Source organism: Lepisosteus platostomus, chromosome 17 (genome assembly GCF_059453375.1).
Source record: "Lepisosteus platostomus isolate fLepPlt1 chromosome 17, fLepPlt1.hap1, whole genome shotgun sequence".
NCBI classification, from domain to species: domain Eukaryota; kingdom Metazoa; phylum Chordata; class Actinopteri; order Semionotiformes; family Lepisosteidae; genus Lepisosteus; species Lepisosteus platostomus.
Window position 1 is genome coordinate 15,623,884 of NC_142627.1, and position 19,047 is coordinate 15,642,930.

The 19,047-nt window shown below is 36.0% G+C and overlaps 1 protein-coding gene across 3 annotated transcripts in view; it reads left to right on the forward strand.

Moving 5' to 3' along the window:
• Positions 1–19,047, forward strand: part of smoc2 (SPARC related modular calcium binding 2) — a 36,101-nt gene that overhangs the window by 2,689 nt on the left and 14,365 nt on the right. For 2 of the 3 annotated variants that reach the window (XM_088609750.1, XM_088609752.1), the window contains exons 2-9: positions 4,192–4,354; positions 9,746–9,852; positions 10,750–10,849; positions 11,312–11,356; positions 13,033–13,116; positions 14,604–14,678; positions 16,316–16,502; positions 18,750–18,832. In XM_088609750.1, the coding sequence (XP_088465876.1) occupies positions 4,192–4,354; positions 9,746–9,852; positions 10,750–10,849; positions 11,312–11,356; positions 13,033–13,116; positions 14,604–14,678; positions 16,316–16,502; positions 18,750–18,832 (844 nt within the window). The remainder of the gene's footprint in view (positions 1–4,191; positions 4,355–9,745; positions 9,853–10,749; positions 10,850–11,311; positions 11,357–13,032; positions 13,117–14,603; positions 14,679–16,315; positions 16,503–18,749; positions 18,833–19,047) is intronic. The other variant, XM_088609751.1, reaches the window with a different exon arrangement.

Below are 19,047 nucleotides of genomic sequence, written 5' to 3' on the forward strand. Positions count from 1 at the left end.
GGTTGCCACACATGTAGTTTACAATACAGCAGTTCTGCAAACGGAACCATTGTGCGTTGCAAGTTGTAAACTTTATTTTTTGGAATGCATGGTGTCAAAGCATTGCTTTGATGATTTAGTACTGCCTGTAACAGTTGCCACCCCCTATCAACATTATTTATGTGATCCTTTAAAGGTCTTGACATCCAAATGGAAACCAATTGCTGCAGTTGTTAACCCAAGGTCAGAACTACTTTTTTTCACAGACAAGCCATGGAATGCTGGAAGCTGAAGAATATGTATCTCTAATGGAAACTGATGTTAATACCAGGAGAACTTTGCACATGTACTTAGTCACACAGTCCACTTCATAAAGTATAAACCACAGACTCTTTCCAGTAGTTAATAGTGCAGTTAGTCATTTGGTTTCATAGTGATAACACTAAATGCAGTAGTGCGATGGCTTCTACAAACGTATAACTGTGGTAGTCATTAGGAGTGTCTGGGCTTCTGACACCTTAATGATGAGGTGTGTGTGTGACTATGAGTATTACAGAGAAAAAAAAAGTGAATGTTGGTAAATTGATGGGAATCTACTTCAGTATTGGTGATTATTAGCAATGTCACCTTCATGGAGCCTTAGTTAATTTTCTTCTATATTAATTCAAATATACCAGTTGACAGAGTCAAAGTGCGTCAAAGTGCATCTGCTATGCACAAGCAAGATTTTGTGATATAAAAAAGTGAAGAAAATGTATTGTTTTATATATTATTCTGTGACACTGTGTCCTCCAAAGAGACTTTTTAGTTTAAGATGAGGACAAAACTCTTCAAATTGATCAAATAATTCCTGAATTCCCCTTGTTGTACTTTTCTACATATTTAAACTCCTTTTGACTGACTACCTAATGTAGGCTCTAGAGTCCATACCAGAAAAAATATGTTCAACTCACAAAATGTAACCTAAACATGCATAGATGATCAGTTTAAAATTTTCATTAAAATATTTTTAATGTAACAGGAGGCATTTAACATTAGTTTCACCAAAAATAAATGAAATGCTGCACCTGCAAACTATTCACATGGTAACTAGCCTTTCTTTACGTTTTTCAAAGCAATTAAATGCTTTTCTATTTGATTGAGTTAATAGCTTGGTTAAAGCCTGTCAGAATCGTCCTTGAACCAAGCTGGAAATTAATGAATCACACAATCTGTGCAGGAAATTCATGGGGGGACAATTTCACACATCTTCATGGCAGCTCAGCTGGTGTCCTATTTAGAGATTAGCCCCTGTTCAATGCTCGCTCCTATGCACATCAAGACTTTTTTTCTTTGCTGTTGTGTAGAATTAAACAATATATACTCTGTTGGAGTTTTATATTGAAAAGACGGTCTTCGGTTCTGCAGCTGTCCAAAGATGGGATAACATTTTATTTGTTGAATATTAGGTTAAGTATGAAGTAAGAAGAAAATTCTGTTTTTTTCATAATTCCTATGTATTTCTGTACTGATTTTTAAAATGGTAAAGTTTACTTATACACTGCATTTTCAGAGCTCACATAAACCTCAGTCTTTATCTATTTAACGAATCAATACTTAATTTGTGAACATAACATAAACCAATGAAAACGCAAATTCTGACTTGTCAAGTGCACTTAAGTGCAAACACAGCCTTATTTCACAAAGCAGACTTAGGAAACCACCTGTTGTGTTTATTGTGATTTTAAAAAATTACATTTAATGTTATCAGATTTCTTTATATGACAGTTTATTAAGGAAATCACGTGGCATACTGTATCAGTTCTAATTCACTTGTGCTTTCTGTTAGTATAAGCTTTGCATTTTAAATAAAAACACCAATTAAAAACCTCTTACCATTTACAATAGTTCTTATCCTAGTGGAATTAACCTACAAACCCATAAATTTGTTATAGAATATTTTTGAAAGCTCTGATTTTTATGATTGCCCTCATACATTTATTTCTATTTAAATTTCAAATCCTTCACTGTTTCTTGCACTTCTATGCCACTTTCCCCCTTAACTCTCACAGTCCATAGGTCATTGTCCACTGGGACAGGATGGATACTGGAGGCTTTGGCAGTGGGACAAAATGATTATGATTTGAAATGATCTTGGCACAGTTAGACTGACCTCGGCTAAAGATTTTTTGACAGGTCTTTCATTCTGTCTTTTATTTGATGTGCAAACTGAGCTGTGAAGAAAAAGATGAGTGCACAGAGGTCACAGCTGCAGAGGAGAAATCCAAACCGCTTGTTGCCTGAGGAGGAAAAAGACAGGCGGTGACCCGAGACTGCATCGGGACAGGGGTGGAGGGACACAGCCTCTATCTACATCGACACTTCCCAATACAGCTCTTCCTGACCCCCAGTGTCTGATGGTTTTTGTTCCAGCTGAGCACTTGATTAATTAATTTGCCAACTAGGCTTTTGTGTCTTGTTTTCAATTCTAGAAGTTAAGTGACTTGAAAACTTCACCTTTTCAGGGGAGGCAAACAATTGAAAAGGTCTAATTAATCAGATTATTCGTTAAATTAAGGGCTGGATGGGTTGAACGTCTGTTAAATCTGTGAAGCAACAGGAACAAGCTGAAAGTTCTGCAGGGTCACACAGCAGTCAAAACAACACCATCATTGGGAATGGTTTTTGACTAGCAGAATGGCCTTTGACAAGAAAGATCTGATCATTTCTGATCACAAACATCCCAATATATGTTTAGTCAAATAGGAGAACATTTCTGCTTTTGAGGAGGAAAAAGAACAAAAATACATTTCTTGGGTGATAGCCATTAAAAAAACAAACCAAAAGAAGTTTAAAGAAAGAGGAATTCCCAAGCAAATTTACATTAACTGGTGGTGTGTTTGGGGACAGTAAATAGAAGACAGAAGAGATCCATCAACTATTCAACTTAAATACATGGAAAGTTGGTTAGAAGAAAAATGTAGAGGGATGTTCCTTGATTCACAACACTTTCTTTTCCTGAATGGCTTCCTTTCTCTGATATGTTCTAACCAGTTATTTCTTTCAAAGATTTAGGATGAAAGATAATAAGAAAGACAGAGTTTTATGGCTCCAGGCTATCTGATTTTATACCTTTCCAGGTGCAGATATTGCCGTTTGTCTTAAAGTTCAATAGCCATTATTGACTTAAATACTGTTAATTTGTATATGTCAGAAAGAGCAAATTTGCCTGAATCTATCCATCTGGACTGGTGATATATCATGTTTGATCAGACCCTTTGTTTGTCTAGGATTGACTCGGCAATTCAATACAGTTTTTTAAAAACAAGATTTATTAGAAACAGGTTTTTCCTGGGAAAAGTGGTATGAAAACAGACAGCATGTTCCCCTGCATGATGACAGAGACTGAAGGGGTTTTAACACAAAATAACTTAACCCTACAATGCCCTGCATAGAAATGATGCTACTGTATATAAATTGCATTTACTTCCAGAGCCCTGGTTGTTATGTTGGATGTTTTATTAAAAGGATAAACCTAACTCAGTGACTGTAATTTATTTCAATAAGAAATAGATATTGTACATACTTCTGTTCTAGTCACTAGACCACAGTCTTAGGAAGTTACTGATTCATAGCCCACATTGAAAGAATTGTACTTTGTAAATAAAAGCTCTTATTTTGCTCCTCTATGAGCTTGACAAATGCCTGATATTTTTCAATAAAAATAAGTTTGCATTTTAAATTACTTTCAATTTCATTGTTGTTAAAAAATTCTCACATTATATTGAATGCACAGAAAAATTATGACATAGAATAACTTACTGTAGTAACATTATTCAACTGTGGTTTACCGTGGTTATATTAAGAAAAAGACATGCTACAGCGTATGCTTAATTTGCTTCAGTTTATGTGGTTGTGGTTTCTACATTTATCTTACTAATAATTAAGTAATGAACCAATCAAAATGCCACTTGACTGCTTTATTGCTTTTGTTTAACAGCCAACAATGAGCGTATGTTTTTTGAACATCTCTTGCAGCCAGTACTCTGAAGGTGTCATTTACATCTCAGAACTGAAAAGACTGGCAAGATTATATGCATTTCCCATTTGCACGTTTCTTATTACATTGCCTTTCCTGTCACAAACTGCCAATGTTATTTCAGCACTGGGAAGTTGTTTGTTTACGGATCAAGATTTCTTGGAACTTATTTTAAATGCTTCTTGTTCTCCCAGTTTTTACGGGTGGACCAAGATAAGGAATGCAACCTGGAGTGCAGTGGTGGACCAAAGAAACCCCTGTGTGCCTCTGATGGGCGAACCTTCATGACTCGATGTGAGTTTCAGAGAGCCAAGTGTAGAGACCCCCAGCTAGAAGTCATTAAGGGACCCTGCAAAGGTGAGTTTTATTGTATCGGTCATGGACCTTTTTCATTTTCTTGTAAGAAATGTGTGGTTATTTGCATTGTATTAAAAAGTGATTCATAAGAGCTTTTGTATTTGGAATCTTCTGTGTCTTAGTGAAATCTTAACAATTCCAAAGAGCCTCATATATACTATGCTTTTTCATTGCTTAGTTTCTTTCTTAAAGATCCCCATTTTATCTCCATTATTTGGTACTTACGAATGGGCAGCATCAGAGCTCTAGGGTCAAGGGTTTGACACCTCCCCTGATGACTATACTTGTTGCCAGCATGAGTTGACTCTTGTTGATCCCCTTTGTTTCCACCTCCTAGGGACATGTTAACTATGTACAATAACTGATTATTATTTATTATTTTTACTGATTGTTTTTTGAAAATCCATATGAACCCATGTGAGAACTTACTTTCACAGACTGAAAACAACTGCATTATTTAAAATGATCATCTCACGGGTGATCACAAATTGTTCCTCTCATCAGGGTTTTTGTACTGAGTCTATATTTGTAGGAGGTAAATGCAATTTGGAATTGCAAGGAACGGTGTTGGTCAGGGAATAGGAATCATTTGGCTTTGACAGAAGTTTGCAAATTTTAGCCTGCACTGAATACTTTAAGAAATATATTCAATTTCAAAAGCTGGTCCTTCTGGGACCATTATTATAGAGGTGCAAAAATGCAAAGTAAATTAATTTATATGTACTTTTTACTTCCATGTCAAATTTAAATTTAGAAACTTTGGCTAATTAATAATTCAATGAATTGCTTAGTACCTCAAATATGAAATTTTGACAAGCTACAAATATACCACAAATTACAATTTAATACATCTGCAAGTACATTTGTCAGGTATTAAAAATGTTCCTCTACATTTGATATTAAAACCTCCCTAATATCACTTTTGTGGTACAGTTAACTACATTAAAACATGAAGCACTATCAAAGACTGCTGTATCACTGCTGCTACCATTGTGGAAATGAGCCATTCAAGGCATTTCCAGGTGTCTTACAGTCACAAAGACAGACGTGTGGGGTCTACAGCAAACTTTCAGAACACAACTGATCTTACTGAGGTGGAGAATTAACCAACAAACAAAAACCACACTCTACACTGCCAAGTGCACAATACGTCTTTCATGAGTTCAGTAATGACAGACAGCAGCCCCACCCAAATACCTTGGATGGCTCTATTTCAGGGGTTTATAATGCCTGCCTGCCAGCTTGTGAGGAGCATGTCGAACCAACTGCTGCTGAGTTAATGTAGTGCAGATCACTTCTAATCCCCTCTTGTCCTGTCACTCCCCTGTGCATAATCAGCCAACGTACTGGGCTGTACAGAGATCATCCACAGTCCACAAACAGGGACTAGAAAACATTCCTTTAAAAATGTTCAAGTTCAAGAAAATTTCGCTATCAGAATTTTAACGTGGAGCTTTCTAAGTAACACTAATCTTCTTACTCCAAAACAATGAATTGTACAGGAACTAAAAAGGAGTTGTGAGGTCTTGGCTGTCTCTGATGTCATGTGATTTCAGCCATGGAAGATCACAAGATTGTGTTCTGTGAAGAAAGAGTAAATTTTCACCCTTATATCAAAATTATATCAAGGGTATCTTTTACGTGTTTATGTGCTGTAGGACGTTTTCCAATTGAAATTGGTCCTGGTCAGACTTTCTGTCTGATCCTGTTTCATACAGAAGGCGAATATTCCTAAAAATAGACAGTGTGTCCATATGGCCTCATTCAAACATCAGGACAACCTTTTAAGTCTTTCCTAAATCCATCGTCAAGACAGGTCATGCAGAGTGGCACACTAAAAGTGACTAAAATTATAAGCAAGTGTCAAAACAAACAGTAGAAGCTACTAAGCAAATAAATAGAGTTGTCCAGGCATGACTACTGAGCAGACTGGAAAGTGCTTTGTGGTAATGTCTTGTAAAATTCAAAGGGCAAAGTTTTCTACTCAAGAAATTATTCTTCTAAAAGTTAAATTTTTGGAAAAGAGAGAAGTGGTCATCTACATATTATCTGAAAAATGTTTTCATTTCATCAGTTTGCACTATTGTGTTGCCCTGACAAAATATATTTAGTGTATGTTAAAATATAGACTGAGATTTTTATGTTTCTGTGAATAAAACTCTCCAATAATCAACATTTCAATTAGAATTTACGAATAAAGAAAAAAAGAAAAATTACCTCTTGGGTTATTAGTGGTTAAATGATACAACAATCTCATCCAGCCATTTCTTGGAAGAAACCATTGTAGAATCTGCATCAACAACTAGCCAGGTTGCTGGCCCCAGTCTTTTATGAATAACCACACAACTGTTAAGAACTCAAGTACAAGAGTACAGTTTCAACATCATTCATATTTACGGCGCTATCAGTATCAATGAATCTAGAAAAACTGATTTTTTTTTCCAAACTTGGTGCCATTCCATTAACTTAATCTTGCTCATTTCTGCTCTCCCTATTTCTACACATGCATATGTGTATATGTGTGTGTATACACGTGTAGGCTTTGCATGTCCCAGTGTTTTTAAATGGTTGATCAAGTAAAATACTACAGTGTGTCCCAGCACCGCAGAGGAAGAACATTAAACTATGCTAAGAATTCCACATGAAAACTGTATTGTTGATGGATTACAAAAGAGCCAGATCAGTAACTGTAGGACAGAACAATGCTTTGTGAAAAAAGAAAAAAAATCCTTTCCACATATTTGCATTCTTTTGGTAAGTCTATGTTAACTGTTTAATATGATTCTGTTCTCCAGGGATGAGAATGGTATATCTTTTTATTTGATTTATTAGATTTACTCACATTAAAATTCAGTCATTGTTCGAGCTCATCCACATGTATGTACTGTATGTGTTATAAAGGCTGCTTATTTATGGCCAGAGTGAAGAATTTGAGTAGTAGAAAACATACCTGAAAAAAGTTCAGTTTAATGCTTCTTAAAAGTTCTCCTTGCTTTTATATTTACAAACACGCTTGTATTACTAGGAAACAGTAAAATTGAAATATGATTTTAGTGACAGAAGTGAAGAAATATTTACAAATGTGCACTACTGTCAAGTTACAATTGTCAGACAGGCAGGAAGTACGTCTGTTCAAAATAGTATTTCTGTGGTGAGTTTTGTTTACGTAAAAAGCTGCAAAAATGCACAAAATAACACATAAGCAAGCCCGACTCTCAGTTCCATTCTTACTTGTGATTTTAGGAATATCTATAAAAGTCACAGTGTCATTGACTCTGGAAAATTCCCCGTAAAAACAAACATGAACACACAATAAAACTCAGCTATGGTTAAAAAATAATTTATTTCAAAGGAAAATGTTTACTAAGAATTATTTTGAATTTCAATATTTTTTTAATTGTATGATCTTTTAAGTTTGGTGTAATTGCCTGCTAATAGTTAATAATTTATAGTAAAATGTAACACACGAACAAAAGAGACTCTTTCAATAAGACATAAATCTTAACGAACCAAGTTATTATTGACTAGATGTTGTATATCTTCTGATTTTTTTACACTGCATATTCGTTGTTTACTGGAAAGGCCCCCAGCAGTGAGCAATATGTTTCCAATATGACCATTTCAATTTGGTTACAGAAGCCTTTCATTTTCACATTTCCAAATGTCATTGCAGTTCAATGCAAAGAGTAACTGCTGTGCCATGCATTCTCTACCAAATGATGTTTATGAAAAATATAATACATGCATTGAGTTTCTTTGAGAATTCTTCTTGTGTTTTTCAGAGAATTCTTTGAGTTGTTAATTTAAAGGGGAAAGAAATGCCACAGAAATTCCCGACTTTATTCTGTGTTGGTTATTTATTTCTTTTCAAGGCTTTTGGGTATCAATAAATAAATAAAAAGCGCTTTAGTAATCCATATTTTGCCCCAATATATTGTTACGATTCTTTAGATTACAAGCCAGATTCATCTGAAAAATGTGTCTGTTACCCATGTTATTCATTTCTCTCCTCTCTTTTTCTTCTTGGAGTATCGTGTAGCATTTATGATTGGTCTTTCATTCAGTTTAGTCTTATTATGAGAAAATTACCATCATTGGTTTTATATAATAGGCAGAGTGAAAAAGAGGAGCAGAGCTTTGAGAAAATCCACAATGTTGTCAAAATCGATCAGAATTCATGTGTTATGTTTGGTGAAAAATGATGCCCTTGTCAGAAAGCAAGGTCAGAGCTTTCACAGATCCCTTGTTGTATTACAGATGGAGGAAGATGCTTTGGACAGCCTATGCCCAGTTACGCCTCTGCAGTTTATCACCCAGTTAATACAATGAGTTATTCTTTTAAATAATGAATAATAGATCAAGGAAAAATGTCCTTGGTAGAAAAGTTAGATTTCATGCCTTCATAAAGCACCATAGCAACAACTGCACACCCAGACGTCTGCTGGGACTTGCATGTATTAGCCCTGAGAATTCCAGCTAAGAAGCTATGAAGAAAAGGAATAAAAGTTTCATTGTGTATCACAGGCTGCTAATCCAATAGCTGACTTTTGAGTCCATACAAGTTCCTGGAAAATGGGAGTTTTGCAGACCTTCAAAAAAATTAATTGCAACTGTTCTGGTTGAAAGCATACAGAGGACTTATGTCAGCTGATCATTGAGGCACAAAGCCTGCAGATCCCGAGCAGGAATCACATTTGTTTTCTATAAGTTAGAGGATTCAACTTTGTGTCAGTTTTTCCAGCTGGGGCTTGAGAATGGGGTCACTTTCATTTTCCACCAAAGCTAACTGTCCTCTCCTGCATCAGTAAGAGAAGTGCAGCAGTCATAATAATGATTATGATTTTCATTATGATAACATAATACAACAACAATAACAATACAATGCTTACCCATTATTGGTATTGGTACCCATTAGACACTGACTAAGACTTCATTAAAAGAAAATGTAACTTTACTACATTTTGGTACTTATGAAAAAGCACAGATGTTATTTCAACATTATTTGGAATTGTATTCAATATAACTGCTTTTATGTCTTTAAATATTTAAAAATAATGGGGAGGAAGGAAGATTTCTGCTGTCTGAGAATTATTGTTCTCACCTGAACTTTGATAAAACCTAGATTATTTCTTTGCAGGGTGTACTTTGTGCATGTCTGATTTCTTGGTTGCTTCTGCATGCAGTACGGAACAAGTATATCCTAATTGTTTAACCACTTGGCAGTTGATGTAATGCTGGTTAGTAGTCAGCTGTTCTAATAAGAATAGTATGTTGGTTGTTTTCCCAGTCCACGAATGATAACCACTTCCGAAACATCTTGAATTATTCCCTCCTTTCATAAAATATAAACAGAATATTCTTCCTATAAATCTCTTTTTATATCTTTTTTAGATACTTCCAGATGTGTGGCAGAAAAAAAATACACAGAACAGCAAGCAAAGAAGGTTTTTCCTCAAGTTTTTGTTCCAGTGTGCAACCCAGATGGCACATACAGTGAGGTATTCACCTGCAGACACAGTAATGGGATCCAGAGTTGTTCATCATTTCTTACTCCTAGTTAGAATCTTCTCATGCGTTTTGGACGTGTTCATTTAATCAAATACAGGGTTTTGATTGTCACCCACTAAGTGAGATCCTCACTACAAATTGCATTAAACCAGTCAGTCCCAGATATTTCAGTATGTCTTCCTATGGCAAGCGAACTGAAAAATAATAGTAACTGATACTTTCTTTTATGGTTGAATGCAGTAAAAAATAGACACAATCTAGATTTGTACACTTTCATCACTTTATGTAATGTAGGTAAGAACCCAAACTTTAAGATAAACTAGTATATGTAAACACACTAAAAACACATATAATGATGTTATTTTGTAGTGCAATTATGCTTTCAGTGCAGTGTGGTTATGGAGAAGGTTTTAGGTACAACAGAGTCATGGCCAAGGTCTGGACCCAATAAACATTACACCGATCTGCCAGGACTTCATGGTGGATTTGAGTTTGCTAGAGGCCTCTTCCTTTTGCTTAGAGGAAAGCAATAGGTTTGTAATTTGTGATTGAGAGTGGGTCAAAGTTTTGATTTGGTCCTGCTTCAAGTCTTTAAATGAAATGACAAACTAGATCAGAGTTTGAAAGGGTTTTTGTTATTCCTGAGGGAATAGCAAAAATATCACTGGGTGAAAAATGACTAGTATAACACAAAATCATTTAAAATTGTTATATGAGCTTTAACACTGAATTTAGTTTGTACAATGGGCTAAACTTTACTAAGCTGTATGTGAATTATTCGTTTAATGCCACAAGATGCTAAATCCTTTTTTTAATTTTGTGTAAAGCAGAGGAATGTGACTGTATTCTAGCATTTGGTTATCTAAAGCTGTGTTGTGCTGTTTCAGGTGCAGTGCCATAGCTACACGGGGTACTGTTGGTGTGTCACTCCAAATGGGAGGCCCATCAGTGGATCAGCTGTAGCTAATAAAAAGCCCAGATGCCAAGGTAGTACGGAACTGTAACATGGAGTACTGGGTTAACTGGTACTGATTTATTACCAAGACTAATTATTGTGGGGATTAATAACATATGTAAATGAAGTAGAATTTGTTCAAAAATAAGCAATTGAATATTGAGACCTTTTAAGTAATATGCAAGAAATCTAGAGATTTTATTTTTTTTAATCAATAGCAATTGTCATGTACTGTAGGTTCATTATATTTATCTACAGTACATTGGTATTGAAAACTAAAATGTTTCCAAAATTGCGATGTCTTAAAAATAAAATATGAAAAATAATGTATGTCTACATACAGAAAAAGGGGAAAGAAAAAAAAGAAGTATCGTTACAGATAAATGAATATGTGAGCAAGAGCAAATTCTTTGCCATTAGAATTTTTTTATTGAACTTTACGGCAACAAATGCTTTTATCAGGGTTATTTAAATACAATAACATTATTTTTTAGGATCAAAACAAGAGAAGGTATCACAAAAAGAACCAGGAAAAGCAGGTAAATATTTAAAAAAATCGTCATGGCCATTTCTGCTTTTGTAGCGCTCATAAATTTCTGATTGTCAACAGGAAGTAATATCAATGGCCTTTTCTAATTCTCACTTTCGTGTTGTAAACGTTTAAAATAACTAATATTTCTATCCTTCATTACCCTTTTTCTGAGATACATGTACATGACACGTGTATAAAATAAGATTCAGTCTGGGCAGTAAATTGAGTAAAATAATAGCCAGTGACATAACAATGTAACTACTACAGATAATCTGAATGTCTGCACTCACACTGAAGCTCTGTTCAGTGAATTTTTTCATTTCTCCTTGAGGGAACAGTCTGTCTGAATAAGAAGGATTTATTTGGTTCAGATAATTATCTGTAAACTCATGCATATTTCAAAGTCTGGATTTCTTTCTATTCTCATGTCTTTAAAATTAACCTTGGCTCATTTTTGATGCCCTATTTTTCTTTCAAGCACAGGTATCTCCTGGGAATGTCTGGTGTAAACCTAACTAACAGAGGCGTTGTTCTCTCGGTTTATAAGAAAGAGACTATTATTAGCTTATGGAGTGATAATATCAATTAATTAATGGGTTAATTAATTTCATTTGTATAGTTCTTTTCATCTTAAAAGATACCCAAAGTGCTTTATATACAGGACGTGACCCACTTCTTCCACCACTGAAATGTACAGTAGCTCCCAATTGGGTGATGTATAGCAGTGATGATATTTATACCTACTGTACTGTACTTTTCATTTGTGGAAGACAGTCAACAAAATAGCTCTTCCATTGTTTCCATTGACAGAAGCAACAACCCTGTCTTTAAGTTACTTATGGAAATAGTTCAAAAGCAAAATTAGTAACAGGGCAAACAAGCCTGAAATAAGGCAAAGCGATAACAAGTGAACCATGTATTGTGACCTGTATTTAAAGGTTTGGTTGTCATCTCTCAAAACCATAAATTAATTTTCCTTTAAGTTTTGATTTACTTGCTTTCCCCCCTCCTTTTTGTTTTCATGCATTTGGGTCATATCATTCATTCACTTCCAGACTGCTGCTAACAAAGGAAAGACTGTTAGCATTTTAATTATCATATTCTACTGTCGTTTTCCCCTTTATTTCAGAGGAACTAGGATCTGTTTTCAGACTTTGTTGTTAGACTGTTTTTTTTCCTGCCTAGGTATGTCTTTTCTTCTAATTCCTGGGATTCTTATGTTTATGACTCATCAATCTAACCTTTGCTGTCTCCCCCTTAGTTTTCTAGTTGCTGGAGTTGTGAGGTGTCTAAAGCTGTGCTCTGAGAGGTGGTTAATGTATTTACTCATTAATGAGTAATAAAAATTATTACACATTTCCTTCACTTGTTTACAGACCACAAATGCTGTTTCCCCACACAAGAAGCATGTAATACTTGTACTGTTTTTTTCTCAGTCTTTCCTTCCCTCCTCTACCCATTGTTGATCATTGACAGTATCTCTGCTCTCTTGACTTTTTCGTAGGTCTCCCTCTCTTTCTTTGGCTGACCCATCACTCCCCCTCCCCCTTTCTTTCTAGGTCCCTTCCTGATCAGCCCAACCCCCACTGCTCTCTCTGTGTTTTTCCTATTGGCCGGGCTATGTGCAAATCATGAGCTACTGACAAATGTAGAGTGATATCTAGCTTACTCTCATAATTGTAGTCTCCTTGCAAATCTTATCCATTCTAAATTCAGATGAGCCTGCAGGAGGAGTAGTGGAGCCACCACCACCCACAGATGAAGAAGGTGAGATCGTCCCTTCATTCTAAAGAAAAACATTATATTATATTAAAACTACAAGCAGAAGTCTTTATGTGGAGCAACCCATTTATATTCACTTCCTTTCCAATGAAATAGCTGTGATTCCTGAGGTGATATATCTCATAACTTCTCTGCTCTGCTTGATTGTCATCTCATCAATCCATTTCAAGTTTTATATAGACTCCTTTTCATGGTAAGCCAAGCCTTAAAGATGGATTTTACCAATAATGTAAAAAGTTTATACATCAAAAGAGTTGTTATAAAGTAATCTTCATATACTGTACAGTCCTACAATCAAGCACCCATGACTTATTCACATTCCAATAATAATTAGTTCTGACACAGAACACTAGAAAACAGACTTCTAATATTCTGCTTTGTGTACTATATATAATCCTTGAGAAATATATATTTATGTTTCACTGGTCGAAAATAACCATTTTGTGCTAATAAGGGGGAAACACAGCAACAGAATTAATTTGATCAAGCAGAATTCATATTTATCATCTTGTAATTCATTATGTTTATAATGTTAAAAAAATAAAAAGGCCACAACAACAAGATTCAAGAATCTAGTATCCATGTTTTTGTAAAGTTCACATATATAGAGGAAGCCTAGAAATTTATAATAAATGAGAAGCAAGGCTAAAAAAATAAACTATGCAAAGAAATCACCCCTGGCCAGAAAGAGCAGTTGCAAAAATAATGTCAGCTGAATGTTAAGAAAAGCAGCAGGTGTGTTGCTCCATTTACCTGCTGGTGCCTGTTGTAGGACTGAAAAGAGGGCCAGGTGAAAGAAAGGGAAAACAGATGTGTCATCAATGCAGATTTTAACAAGGAGATGTTTGGGGCTTCTCTTACAGTAGCAGAGAGTTTCAAAGTGATAGTGTGATAAAACCGAAAGAGTACTTTCCAAGGGCAGCTGTCAAAAGTAGAAGTTGCAAACATGCTAGAAGCAGAGCATCAGTTATCACGTAGGAACACAGAGAGTATGCTGATTGGAGAGGTTACCACTCCTAGTGTTGTGGAGGGGCTTGATAGGATAGGAGAAAAGTCTTCAAAGTAATTCAAAACTAGGCTTGAAGCCTTGCTGGTCAAACCATGTGTGCAGTAGCATGTTCGTACCACTTTGTGCCATAGGAATTCTCTCAGATATGTTTTTTTTATCTGCTAGCTTGCTGATTGAAACTTGAAGGGAGTCCAATATGAATGGTGCAGTAGTCCAGGAAATAGGAGTCAAAGGCAAGAAAGTGTTTCAGACTCTACCGGGAGGGAGCAAAGATAATCCTTTTGTAAAGTTTCCAAGATTGTAAAAGAAGACCGTTTTCATGACAGATCACTTGAGCATATTTTGACAGTAATGATTTGTTTTAATGTAGAAAGGTGTATGTTTATCATGACAAAATATTTTTGATTAGATAAAATGAACAGTGAAACATGTGGCTAAATTCTGGAATATCTTTTTGTTTTAGATTTAATATCTCAATATCCGACTCTCTGGACTGAACAAGTGAGAAGCAGACAGACCAACAGAACTAGATCTCAAGGTATTGTATCTATTTTAAGAGTACAAGGTACAGTACAGGAGGTTACAAAAGCTCAAATCAGGGGAGAAAATCATTAAACTTCCACTTCCACTGACAAAACATTCATTTCACAAAGACTACAGTGCGTGGCCTTAAGTGTACGCCTAATGTCTGCCAGTGAACCAAGGGTCAGGAGAATTCAGAACAGAATATGTCTTGAAATACTTTGATTAAAATGTCTTACTTGTTCTGGCAGCACTAAATTCCCTGGAATGAGAATGTGAATATCTTCACAAGATGCCTTATTAGGCTGCTTGTTTATGGATATGCTGATTCAGTTATCAGTCGAAGATATTTTTTTAAACTATGTTGCCAAAGTGAATGCATTAGATTTCCCTATCACTACCCTGCTGACTCACAAGTAAACAAGCAGTGCTGTGAAACACTGGGCAGAGCCACACTGGCCACTGCTGACAAAGACATCAGACTTTTAAATGTTTATTTTACCTTGGCACCCGAAGCACTGAAAAGACATTAGCTTCTTATTTTTTCTAAATATTTCAGTGGAGCAGATAACAGAGTTGGCAATTATTACATGATTGGGAACTTTTGTTTAAATGTTTGGTGAGTGTTTAAAAGACTGGGGTGAAAGGGCACAGAAATGCAGTATTTTCAGGCTTAAGAGTTTTTTTGTACTCCCTTAAATGTGAAACTGTTATTTTGTACTCAGAAAAAGAGTACAAACATGACAGAACTGGCTGGACTTAGTTAAATTAATTTGCTGATTAAGACTCTTCAGTGCCATCTTGTTTAGCCTATTGTTAATACACAGTCTTGTATATTAAAAAATCTTAAAGAATAAAATACATTTTCTGGTCTTTATGGAAGACATATTATGTGCTCTTCAATAGCTGTAATAGTATAATAAACTAACCAGCTCCATTTGAAGGTCTGGGTTTGCTTTGCCAACCAAAAGCATGAAACTGTGATGCAGCCCAGAATGAAGGGAAATTAGCAAGGTCCCGAGGAGAATACAGGAAAAGTTTCCCAGGAAAAGTCTGCCAGTGTTATTTGTTTCGACACATATAGAATACTTGTTTATCTTTTGTTCTTTTAGCCATGCAAGAGAAAAATAATTTATTCCACAAACTCTAAAGGAGTGAAAATTATGATGTAAAGACGGACTGACATGTTTAATAAATAATTAGACAGCACTGAGAAAATCCATTTAACAAAGCAGATATGATTTCAATTTTCCCATTAGCAAAGGGGTACCAGTTTTGTGTTGCATTAGTATTTTATATATAATCAAGACTGTTGTCAGAAATGTCAAAAACTGAAATTGCTGTTTTTTTAATAAAAATACCATTGTTGCTAACTCCTTTAATCACAATTGATGAATAACCATATAATCCCATTAGCATAACTATTTCATTTAAAATTGAGAACAGGAGGCATTTTTTTGTACTCAAAAAGATTGTGGGGATCTGGAACAAGTTATCAGCCATGTTGTTGGAGCCAGTGCCAATTGGTTCTTTCAAGAAATGGCCGGATGAGAGATTCTCCCATCTCTGTGCCTCAAAGCTCTATCACCTTGGATAGCTCTATAATACCGTGAAATTGTAGTTCTGCTAGTTTGTTAATGATTTCCTCTGCAGCCTCTTCCTGTGATCAGGAGCACCAGTCCGCACAGGAGGAAGCAAGGCAGAACAAGAATGAAGCCATCTTTATTCCTGAGTGTGCCAGCGGGGGTCTGTACAAACCTGTGCAGTGCCACCCCTCTACGGGGTACTGCTGGTGTGTGCTCGTGGACACAGGACGTCCCATCCCTGGTACATCCACAAGGTAGGTTTGCACCCTTTGACAAGCTGCCCACTTCCTCTGTTGCCCTTATGGCTTACTGTCGGTTTCTCTGTCACTGGTTTGGACACATAAATCATAGTGCTCTAAAGGGGAGATTTATTCATCAGTGTATGAATTCCCAAGCAGCCTGCCTTCAATAATATAAAGTTCAAATGTAGCTATGAATCATGCAGAGGCATGTATGAGAGTTCTCAGGAAGATTTAATCCCCCTGGAGCTTTGTGGTATATTTCACACAAAGCATCCCGCAGTCAGATGTTGTTTTCTGCCTGCACAGCAGGAGTAGTTGTGTTGCAGATATTGCAGTTCCCTGCTAGACACACGGGAGTCTCTTTGCTCTCTCTAGCCTTGGCCTTATCTGTGTCTAGGACAGGTGAAAGGATTTCTGAAAAGTTTAAAACTGTACAATTAATTTTACATTTCTTTTTATATTACTTTCTCTTTATGTTGTAGGACAAAACACCTTTTCTGGTGTATGTGTTATGTTCTTATTCTTTCTCACAGTGCTGAGCTCTTAAAAATTAGCTCTGTCTTCATCTGACTGTAATATTTCTACAATCACTTCCCACAGCAACTTACATTACACACTGTAGATTCCAGTGAGAGAAACAGCCTTGAATTTCCTTTAACTTTATACAGTAACTGCACCACAAACTTTTCAAATAAACCTTGAGAATTGTTATATAATTGTGTAATAGCTCTGGTGGCTACTCCCAGTCCTTGAAGAGATTCTTTTTATTGTTTTTCAATCTTGAAAATTAAGATAGAGATTCTTGATGGGCCTACAGGTGCGTGACTAATTTATAAACTGCACCATTAGTAGCAGTATGAGCTTGTCCAGAGATAATAAGTTAACAAGGTAGTTCATAGTGGTTCACTGCCTAGAAGGTTTAGGAAATGAGAAAATGTGTGGGGAACAAGAATTAATGAGTGAAAGAAATGTAAAGTGGGGTATCAGATTAATCGAGCAACAGGCAGGATGCCAGACTCCACATTAGTGCGTGTAGCATGGAGATTTCCCTTTCACTTGTTTTCTTGGCTGATTCAAGAGGTCACCCATCAGCTATCAGAATCCAATGCATTTCAGCCTCGCCATCAAAGCAGCTTCTATCCTGGTCTCCAGAGGGGTGCCTTTCTCACTCCTGGAGCTTAATGAGTACCAGCATGAAGTTTCATCACATATCAGATGGCCTTTCAGCCATCAGAAGGGTCTGGCGTTTGCTCTGAAAGTGGATTTTAACAAAAACAAAATCTCACCAAAACACCATATAGAAACTCACTATTCTACATATATCATACACCACTTATAGAGGTTTTATAATTAATGTAAAATATCAATAGTATTCATGCCAAGAATTGTACCATAAGCACACATATCGAGATCAAAGCAAAGATTGTTAAATTCATTTTCCCCAATTCTCTTGATTAAGAAGTGACATCAGTTCCACATTCAGTGCTTTAATTTAAAAGGGCAAATATAGCCAGATAGGGAAGGGAATGAAAGCAAAGAATGACTTTAACATTATAATCTCAAAATATGTACGCGTATCAAACATGCATCTGAAAGAAGTTGCACTTTTCTATATAATTTTTCTACAGATTTTTTAAATGTACTTTTCTATAAAACTATAAATATATTTATTATCTATTTGAGTAGTTTGGTCAAACCCTAATTAAGGTGAAGAAGAGGGATGAGTTGAATAGTGATCTTTCCTGGCGTAAATCACAGGGTTGAGGAGGAGAACCACATGTCTGTAAGGATGGGGCAGCTAAAGTCCTCCTCCCTTTTAGTGAAGGATGAGACAGAAGGCTGCTGCAAGGGCAAATATGGGGTGTGCAAACTTGCAAGTGAGTAGGCAAGAAGAGTGATACTTATACAAAGGTAGGCTGAATTGGGTGAGATTAGGGATTGACCTTCTCAAAACCTTTGTTTTATGCTGCATACAGTGAAGACACTGAAATCCAGACTACAGAAAAAAAATCCTTCCATTTCACGCATTAAGAATGGTTTTCTACATTCACGGTGTTATATGCTCCCTGTCTTTTTGGAAATAAACACAAAAAGGATTCATATAGCAAATTCAGCTAAAGTTAATTCAAATATGTCATCTTTTTCTGAGGCATTATTTTTTAAAACATAAGCTGAATTTGTTGGGGAAGTTAGAAGCAGGTGAGTAAAAGCTTTGAAATAGCTTCCTAGACACTACTTATATGCTTGCGTATCTTGTAGGTATGAGCAGCCCAAATGTGATGGGAATGCAAGAGCCAATCCTACAAAACCAAAAGACCTCTTCAAGACCAGGCATCTCCAAGGTCAGTGCAAAGGACTGTGCTCAAGTACAGGAGCGCAGCACCCATCTTTGAGACAGAAATAAATAAATAGAAAGAGTGTGTGCACTTGTGTGTGTGAGAGAGAGAAAGGAGAAGGGAAGACTTTACAGAGTTAAAGTGGTGTTCTTATCCATGACACACAGAATACTTGATCCTAACTGTACTGCACACAACAGCTTACTGTTTAGTGCGTTTCG